The sequence below is a fragment of the Paroedura picta genome, chromosome 4 (assembly GCF_049243985.1).
Source record: "Paroedura picta isolate Pp20150507F chromosome 4, Ppicta_v3.0, whole genome shotgun sequence".
Classification (NCBI taxonomy): Eukaryota; Metazoa; Chordata; class Lepidosauria; order Squamata; family Gekkonidae; genus Paroedura; species Paroedura picta.
Window position 1 is genome coordinate 98294271 of NC_135372.1, and position 9937 is coordinate 98304207.

General features: G+C 46.2%; 1 protein-coding gene across 1 annotated transcript; it reads left to right on the forward strand.

Moving 5' to 3' along the window:
* Positions 1 to 123: 123 nt before the first annotated feature.
* Positions 124 to 9672, forward strand: BYSL (bystin like). Its single transcript, XM_077334565.1, has 7 exons — positions 124 to 385; positions 1286 to 1448; positions 3275 to 3413; positions 3843 to 3976; positions 4797 to 4957; positions 7628 to 7730; positions 8452 to 9672. The coding sequence occupies exons 1-7, from the start codon at positions 124 to 126 to the stop codon at positions 8798 to 8800; spliced, it is 1311 nt and encodes a 436-aa protein (XP_077190680.1). The 3' UTR covers positions 8801 to 9672.
* Positions 9673 to 9937: the final 265 nt, after the last annotated feature.

Sequence of the window (9937 nt, forward strand, 5' to 3'; positions counted from 1 at the left end):
TCGCTACGCCTTTAAGGAGAGAGCGCAGTTTGTGCGCGGAGGGAGGAGCCGGGCGTAAGGGCTGCGCATGCGCTTCCGCGGCCGTCTCCCGCCCCACGTGTGTGTCCCTTTCCGGCCGTCGGCATGCCGAAGGGAAAGCGGGCGAGGGGCTCCGGCGGGCCGGGCGGGAGCGTCCCTCTGGCCGAGCAGATTCTCCGGGGAGACTCGGCGAAGCCCGTCACGCGCGTGAAAGCGGGGAGGCGCGGCGGGGACGGGGACGATGAGTACGTGGACGAGAAGCTCTCCCGGAGGATCCTGGAGCAGGCTCGCCTCCAGCAGGAGGAGCTGGAGGCCGAGCACGGCCCTGGCCGAGAAGAGCCCAAGAGGAAGAAGACGACTCTTCTGGGTGAGCGCGGAGGCAGCTCTGGCATAAGAAACTGCGCGGGCAGCGGCCGGGCCCCGGCTCCTGGCCCTTTCTGGGCAGCACCAGTGCAGACGCGCCCTGTCCAAAAGGCCTGCCAACCTCAGCCTGCGTCCCCCAAGAAAGGCTACAGTCTCCGAAGAATTATTCCCGGTTTAGCCCCGTTGAAATCCGGAGGGCTCAGCGCTCAGTAAACATGTCTAGGATTATTTACACTTTTGTAGTCAGGGGCCTTTTCAAGGCAAAGGAGGTGGTGCGTCAGCGTAAAGAGCCTGGGCGGTCTCCTATCCAAGTAGTAACCAGTGCTAGCCCTGCTTAGCTTCCTCGATCTGTTGAGATCAGGCTATATAGATATATATCAGCTGCTAGGTCCATGGTTGAGGCCAGGATAAAAAAAGGAAAAACTGGGCCGCCTTCGCCCATCTCAGTATCTTTCTTCGGTTACAGAGAGAAACAGACCTATCCACTGGCAATATGATAAATAAAGAAAAATGTCCTATTTCTGTGGTTTTCCTTGTTCCTTTATTCTTTAGGACTTCTGTCAAAATGGAATCCAGGTAATCTCTGGAGAAGGAAAACCACAAAAATAGGACATTTTTATTTATATTGCCAGTGGATAGGTCTGTTTCTCTTTGTTTGCTTTAATTATTAGACCGTCCTTCTTATACTCTTGTATGATCTTTCTTCAGTTACACCACATACTCCTTGCACTGAAAAGATCGTTCCATTATGGGGGATGGAAATTCAAAGAGCTGTTATACCTCCTTGAATGTTTTCTGAATTGCCACCAATTCTTGAGGTTTAGAATAGTATAGATATGCCTAGTGAGTTTCTTGAGTTGATAAAATTTAATTTGGTTTCCTAAATTTAATTTGGTTTTTCTAGGACCAACATCAAAGGATGGAAATTCAGACACAGAGGATGATGACTGGCCATCGCTGGAGAAAGCTGCAGTGGTGGAGAAAGGAGATTATTGTGAAGAGGTGACTGTGAATACAGAAGATGAAAAGGCTATTGAGATGTTCATGAACAAGAACCCACCATTGCGGTAAGTTTCAATGTAACATATCCTTGCATGTTCTTGGAAGTTTTACCACATGTGACATAATATCTAAGATAGAATAAGGGCTTTCAGTGTATTTGTGTTTGTAGTGTTGACTGTTTTTGGAGAGACTGAATTAACTAAAGCAAAGGTTTTGAAAATACGAATCAAACGATGTGTCGGAGACACAGAAAGTTGGTAGAGAAGATGGAAATTTCTCCCTGGTTACAACCCTTTTGCATTTTCCTTCATTTGGAAAGCAGCAGTCCTTCCACCCACCACTCATGTTGGACACGTACTATAGATTACTTGTGTAGATTACCTGCAAAAGTTCATATTAATATAAAACTTTGTGGCAGGGGGATTGCCTTCCTAACCCAATTAAAGCATGTTTGGGCTGTACTGGAAACTATTTGCAATACTTAGGCCTTAGTATTTAATCTATGGGCTATTAGATAAGTAAATACCTTAAGTCAGTGGTCCCCAACCTTTCTGAGGCTGGGGACCGGCAGGGCATCGGGCCGCGCCCACACGGCCGCGCGGCCCGGCCCTGATTCCCTCTCCCCGCCCTCCCGCAGTAAGAAGCTTCCCGGGCCGCAAGCTTGCGGCCTGGGAAGTTTTTTACTGCGGGGGGGGGGCGGGGAGAGGGAGCCGCGGCCCAGCACTGGGCTGCGGCCCGCAGGTTGGGGACCATTGCCTTAAGTTATTCTAGGTCTCTTTGTGCGTTCCTCTTTTGTAATCTTTTTATTTACTGGCTGGGGAAAAAACAGTGACTAGTAAAGTGTCTTACTTTACAAGACTTTACCCTTGACAAACTTCAAAGAGTTACTTTCTTCACTCAAAATGATGCCTCAATATAATGAGAGTCTGGGCTAGTTCAACAATTTAAACTGACAAATACTTTCTGCACAAAAGTGTACCCAAGACCGCAAGGCAATGAACTGCTAGTCCTTGTGGAGTATATGTGACATGGGACAGCAGTGATTTCCATATTCTTGGAAACCACAAATTAAGGACAAAACTGCAATTTCATGCACCCCTCAGTTTGCATATTAACATTTGCTAGTTTTTGTAGAACTCTGCAAGGCAGGAGAATATTGCATAGAAATTCATCACCACTAATTCATATGTGAGCCATTGCAAGATATTTAATGTAGGGCTTATATCGCTTCTGTTTGCAGGAACTGATGCAGGATATCAACGTAACTTCCTCAAGAGTCATAGTAAAATTCCAGGAAAATTTCAATTAATTTGCCTGCTGGTTTCTTTTTTTAACCAGTAGATGGTGCTTTAGGCATTATAAAGTCAATACATGTTGCATTCAATGTCTCATTGGTAACTAGAGGCCCAACTCTTGTTTGCATTTTAATTAGTCTGGTGCATAGAAATAGAGTATTGCCTCTAAAGGAGCATAGTGCATGGCACCCACATGCCGTTTATGTTTTGGTAGCTTAAGTTTCTAGCCCCCACAATGACAAAACCGCATGTACCAAAACTAACATGGACTTAAGGTAACGTCTTTTTTCCGTAATGTATAATTTATGACTAGGGAGCAAACTTATAGAAGTCTATTTAGAAGTATGCCCATTTTATTAATTGAGACTTGCTCCTATAAGAAGTTGTTCTTGGGATTGCTGCATTTTAAATTGTAAATGGAAATCCCATTTTCAAGAAAAAGGGCCTTCATGTGGGAGAAGCAGAATCTTCTCAGAAAGTATCCATTGAGTCACAAAGTGTTTTTTGGTTGCCTGTGTAGTTAGGTTTGCTAATGGTATTGTTTGTAACATCCATGGTTGGATTTGGCTCCATTGAGCTTCTTTTATATCATTTAGGCGCACTTTAGCAGACATCATCATGGAGAAGATCACAGAAAAGCAAACAGAGGTAGAGACTGTGATGTCAGAAGTATCAGGTCGGCCCATGCCGCAGCTTGACCCACGTGTCTTAGAGGTCTATAAAGGCGTCAGAGAAGTAAGTGTGATGCTACTTTAATGCAAGTGATTATACACATAGTCAGATGGAGCCCATAAGGGTGGCAAGGATTGTTACAAAGATAAGTTGGAAGAGAAAATAAACTGCTTTGGGCCCCTTTTTGGGGAAAAGCAGGATATATACAAGTCTTAGTACGAGAATATTTTAAGAATCAGGGATATTAATTTTAATTCTTCATATATTCCAACTAATTAGTATTAAACTCAGCCCTGATTAATACTTTTATTTTCACAAAATTGCATAAAAATGCAATGCCAGGATTGCATACAAAGCTGCCCCCCACCCAGTTCTGCTGTGATAAAATTAATATCCCTGAATGGTCCTTGATCTCATACAAGGTCTTGTGGACAGTAGAGACAAACCCTGGAATGAACCATCTGGTCTAACCACTTATAAACATTTTTCAAGGTTCTCTCAAAATACAGAAGTGGAAAACTGCCCAAAGCCTTCAAGATCATACCAGCATTATCCAATTGGGAGCAGATCCTTTATATCACAGAACCGGAAACATGGACGGCAGCTGCCATGTATCAAGCAACCAGGTGGGGATGCTCTCTGTGATTGTCCTGTAGGTAATGGGTTGTATCATGCCACCCTGATCCATGAATGACAGTGCAACTGCTTGGTAGGACATATCCCACGCTGACAAAAGGAACCTTGCTTTTGAAACACTCACTCTTAAATATGGAGCAAACTTGACTATGACAAACATGAGTCATTGCAGCTTTTAAGCCAGAACCTGAAACAGAGCATGGTGCTCAAAGGGGGGGGGGGTTGTAGGAGGAAGCTAGAAGTGAAAATTCATCCTATCATTGGTGCATACTTTCTGATACAAAAAGTCTTTGGTTTCTATTCTTCTTTATGGCACAATACCACATGGAGCTCTGTTTTTAACATACAAGCTATGTCATAAATGAATATCACAGACTGTTAGGGATGGCTTTTTAGATAATTTTAAGCACTGCCTCACTGAAAAACATCATGCAGGCAGGTATGATAGGATATGGCAAGCTCAGTGTGAATGTTCCCTGCTTTTGATGTTGTGTGTGTTCTTTTGTTTTATTTGATAGCTGAAATAATTTTATTGTCTTAATGCTTAAATGATTTGCTGTTTGCTGCAATGTGGACCCTATCTGGGCGGGAAGGCAGCATGGAAATTGTTTAAAATAAAGAAGTGAAATGAATGGTTCAGACACTGCTCAGCTCCACAAGCAGTATAAGAAGACATACAGAATGCATATCCAACAGAAAAGGTTCTGTAGTGACTGCTCCCCTCAGTCTTATTAACTTGAGAGTATATCATGCTTTCTTTTCTCTCCACCCTTCTCCCCCTCCCCTTGTCCACTTCTGTTGCTTCTCAAGAATATTTTCATCGAACCTCAAAGAGAAGATGGCTCAGAGATTTTACAATTTGGTGCTACTCCCTCGAATCAGAGATGACATTGCTGAATATAAACGCCTCAATTTCCATCTTTACATGGCATTGAAGAAGGCCTTGTTCAAGCCTGGAGCCTGGTTCAAAGGTAGGAGAAACGAGTGTAGAATACAATCATCATTTCTGAATATAAGATTGAAAGATAGAGAGTTGCTGGTTGGGTAATTGGGTAGAGAGACCTTTGAGAACATCTTTTGAGCATTTGCTGTTAAATTTGTCATTGTGTAACTCCTGCTTATAATAAATATACTAAATGCCAGAAGCACCCTAGAGCTGTGGTCCCCAACCCGCGGGCCGCGGCTCCTTCTTCCCTCCCCCCCCCGAAGCGAGAAGCTCGCCAGGCCGCGAGCAAATCAGCCGCCAAAGTGGCCGATTAGCTCGTGGCCCGGCAAGCTTCTCGCTTCAGGAGGGGAGGGAAGAGAAGCTTGCCGAGCCGCAAGCTAATCGGCCGCTTTAGCCGCTTTAGCGGCCGATTTGCTCGCAGCCCGGAGGGGCCAGGAGGGGAAGCGGCTGGCATGGCAGCGGCGCAAACGCGCAAACGCGCATGCGCGGACTGCCGCGCATGCACGTTTGCGCCCCTGCCAGGCACCCCTGGGCCACCCTCTCCGCCCACTACGCCGCAGCGGTCCGCAGCAAGCGGAAGCTTGCAGACCGCTGCCCTAGAGCAGGGGTAGTCAACCTGTGGTCCTCCAGATGTTCATGGACTACATTTTGGCAGGAGCTCATGGGAATTGTAGTCTATGAACATCTGGAGGACCACAGGTTGACTACCCCTGCCCTAGAGCTCAGAAGTCAGGCTTATGATGTCATTTTTCATTAGAAACAGAACATCTTGCCATTTGAGAGAACTGTACCGTGAATGTTAGAGGAACTGAGCTGTGTCGTGGCCATTCATTTTACTTATTCTGCACATTTCTATGTTGCCTTTCCACCCAGACAGGGTCCACAGTGCAGCAAATGCCAAAACATTTCAGCATTAAAGCAACATTCAAAATAGAAGTGTGTCTAAAATATTTAAACTATAAAACAGACACACACACACTACCAAAACCAGGGAGGAGTGTCAGTAACAGCTAGTTACGAACCAAACAAAAAGGTCTTTACCTGCTAGTGGGGGACAACAGTACAGGGAGATAGAGGAATCTCCCTGAGGAGGGAGTTTCCAACATTTTGGTGCCATGACCAAGATGGCTGTTTCTTGGATTGCCACCTATCTAGCCTCAGGTGGTGCGGGCACCTGAAATACAACCTTGGATGGTAACAAGAGAGGATAGGTATCTTCTTGCAGTAGGTGGTCCAGGTTGACTGTAATGATATCATAAGACCAGCCCATTAAAGACAGCAGTATGGGTCTACAGTATCTGTAGACCTTGAAAAATAAAATGGGGAAAAAAGTTTGATTCTTAGTAGGGATTTCCAAGTGGTTATGTGGGTGGAGAGAGGGGAAGATGGTTTGGGCCCAGCTGATTCTCCAGTTGTTGGCTCCTGATATCATGGTTCCTTATGGAAAGAGTGATTATTTTGAATAATAGCCAAACTAGACTATGGCGATGGCAGCCTCAGTTCTTGAAATATCTGCTTTAATCTGTCAGGGGACAGCAGTGGTTGCGCTGCTGTCTCCGGAACCGGTCTCAGAGGTTTGCAATAGGGGAGCAGGTATCGCACTCCTCCCATCTCCCTTGCAGGGTTCTGCAGGGAACAGTTCTCTCCCCTACTCAGTTTAATGTCTGTATGCATCCTTTGGCACAGCTGGTAAGGAATTATGGGCTGGGTTGTCCCTGACTCTGGGGAAGTCCACCTAGCCTTGACCCGGGCCAGGGCTTTTTTAGTCCTGGCCCCGACCTGTTGGAATGAGCTCCCCAATGAGCTAAGGGCCCTGATGGAGCTTTCAAAGTTCTGCAGTGCCTGTAAGACGGAGCTCTTCCATCAGGTCTTTGGTTGAGGCTGGGCTGGCAAAGATCTAGGCTCCCCACCTTGAGCAAATTAGATCAACATGGATCCCTTGACCCCCTCCCCCATGCGTTGTCTGTCTGTTTGAGCTGGGGGAGGGTAAGTTGGCCTCTGCTGTCTGGAATCGGCTGTTTTAGATGTAATGAGGTTATGGTTTTATGTGGGGTTAATACACTGTTAACCACCATGAGCTGATTTTGTGGGAGTGACGGGATACAAGTTGAATAATGAATAAATTAAATAAATAGAGATTTGGGGGAATGGCTGAAGACCTATGGGGCCCCTATTTACATTTCACCACCTCTATCATTGAGTAAAATATAGTTGAATAAGCCAAGTGCCTGTGGCATTTTCCTTTTAACTAGTCTTCAGTATCAGAAAGGAGTCTGAATGGGAGAAAACTGCCTGAGGGGAGGTACTGTAGGTACTGCACAATGTCCTCTGAACCATGCACCCCTTTTGCTCTTCAGTCCAATCCCCAACATGGGATCAGAGCTATTTTATATTTATGTGAAATGGTCTGTACTGTCTTGATCCTGTATGACTTATTCTCTTAGGCTTGGAAGCATTATTCCATTTGCATTACCAGACTGTGCTGTGGTATTCATTATACCTGCTTTTCCATGTTCTGAAGCATCTACAGCATACCTGGCTGTTTTATTTGTATTCTTTTTCTGGCAGACCTTTCAGATGCCAAATTATGTCATTGCTGAGTCTTTAAAAAATAATTTTAGCTCTTATGTCAATTAGTTTTGTAATGTTTTAAAGAATAGATACATAAATTAACCACTCCTGCTTTTCTCCCCAGGGATCCTTATCCCCTTGTGTGAATCAGGAACATGTACACTGAGAGAAGCCATAATTGTGGGCAGCATTATTACACAATGCTCTATCCCCGTTCTTCACTCTGGGTAAGGTGGAATGGGAGTGGGCTAATATGAGGGTGGGAGGGAACTAAAACTAGAGTTATGAGATTACCCCTCCTTCTCACGTATCTCTAGTTAGCTTGGATCATAAAAGGTTTTGAAGGGCACTGTGGTATCTTTGGAAGCATCGTAATCTGTTCCTGCTATAGAATATTTCCAGAAATCATACTCAGGGCATAGCATGAGTACAAAAGCAGTCATATAAAGCCTACCTGCTATTCTATGGACATTACCTTAAAACGGGTCCTCAACCCCCGGTACCGGGCCACGAAGGCCATGGTACCGGGCCGCTAGCGGCCGCGCCTGCCTCCCCCTCACAGCGAGAGGGGGGGAAGAGGCAGGCGCGGCCGCCGGCACGCCAGCGACGCAAACGCGCACACGCGGAGCTGCCGCGCATGCATGTTTGCGCCCCCTGCTGGTGAAAACGCGCACGCGTTACAGCTCTGCGCATGCGCGTTAGCGCCACCTAGTGGCGAAAACGCATATGCACGGTTACTGCGCGTGCATGTTTATGTGCGGCGGCGGCAGCCGGGCCGCTGGCTCTCTCCCACCCTCGGAGGCGGTCCCCAACTACAAGAAGGTTGGGGCCTGCTACCTTAAAAGATTTTGTTTTTATGGCACCTTTTCTTTGCTTATTTTAAGACCTAGAAGATCAGTCTGTGAGCCGCTGCAAACCTCTCCTTTCTGTGTCTTCTGCTTTCTGCAGGGCTGCTATGTTAAAGATTGCTGAGATGGAGTATAGTGGTGCCAACAGCATCTTCCTCCGCCTGCTCATTGACAAGAAGTATGCCTTGCCCTTCCGTGTTGTAGATGCTCTAGTCTTCCACTTCCTAGCCTTCAGGACTGACCAACGCAACTTGCCTGTTCTGTGGCACCAGTGTCTTTTGACCTTTGTCCAGCGTTACAAAGAAGACCTTTCCTCAGAGCAAAAGGAAGGCCTCTTGGAGCTGCTCAGACTCCAGAGCCATCCCCAGATCTCCCCAGAGATCCGCAGGGAACTGGTGAATTCCAAATGTCGGGATGTGGAGGGAATGCAGCCGAAGGCAATGGAATGATTGGAAGATATGAAAAAGAGCTCCCCCCCCCCAGAATGTTTAACTGTAGTGACTATGCTTACAGTGGAGTTTCAAGGTGAAGGCAGCTGAGTTGAGTTGACCTTGCAGCTGTAGCAAATTGTTGAATGAACATGTTTACATCTCTGAGTTTGACAAGTGTTCCTTATGCAAAGATGGAAGTATTTGTAATTTTCTTCCAACTGGTTGCTCATTTGTGTTGGGATTCCTGTCTCCACCCTCCCACTTATTAAACCCTTTCCTGGTAGAGTTATAACATTCTTTGTGGCTTTTTGGCCAGCAAGGACTGTAATTAACTTTTTTCCTTTTAAGATACTGGTGGATGGATGCCCTAAAAGAATGCTTTAACAAGGATCAGCTGTTGGGCTCCTATTCAATAAAGAAGAAATCAGCTTGCATGTAAGAATCCTAGAAATCAACAGAGTTGCAGTCACATGGTAGAATAGAGCTTGGATTATCAACAATTTACCCTCAAAAACAGGGAAGGTCAATTGGCCTATCAGTAATGCTTTCCTGTTTTCTTTATTGCCCACCAGTTCAGAGATGAAGCCTGGCATACCGACCTTGCCAAGGTTCTTGAAATCTCTCGCCTATCCCCATGCTGAGGGAAGGGTAGCAGCTCTGCTTGGAAATGCTTGATACAGGCTCCCACCCATGATGACTCCCATTTGTTCTGCTCTGCTTCTCAGTTAGGCAGTCAGCCACCTCTTTCAGTTCTGAAAGGGTATGGCCCGACTCACTGGGTGAAAGAAGAGGCCTTGCACAGCAAAGCCCTGTAAGAAGAATCAATCACTTAGCACAATCCAAGCTGTTTCCGTGAGCAAGCCCTTAGAAAATCACTGATGTCAATCTCACCTGGTGTCCTGTTTTATTAATTGTGTATCCAGCCTTTATGTTTAATGCTCGCAGTGACTGACGGTCTGAGGATGGCACAGGCGTGGGACCACTTACTCTCCCCAGGCTGGGAGACAGAGCTCTGCAGTGTCCAGAAGAGGGTAGGAGGCGCTACACCAGGGGATCCCACCTGCGATGGGTGGGGGCAGGGGCACACCACTGCTAGTGACCCCAGGCAATTTAGCAGCAGGGAGTGGAGGGTCCTGCCGTAATGGACAGGAACAG

Bases quoted from the DNA above. Each gene is read 5' to 3' on its own strand.
- BYSL (XM_077334565.1), top strand. From the start codon at position 124: ATGCCGAAGGGAAAGCGGGCGAGGGGCTCCGGCGGGCCGGGCGGGAGC. The intron at 386-1,285 runs GTGAGCGCGGAG...TGGTTTTTCTAG, and splicing joins GAAGAAGACGACTCTTCTGG to GACCAACATCAAAGGATGGA. The intron at 1,449-3,274 runs GTAAGTTTCAAT...TATATCATTTAG, and splicing joins AACAAGAACCCACCATTGCG to GCGCACTTTAGCAGACATCA.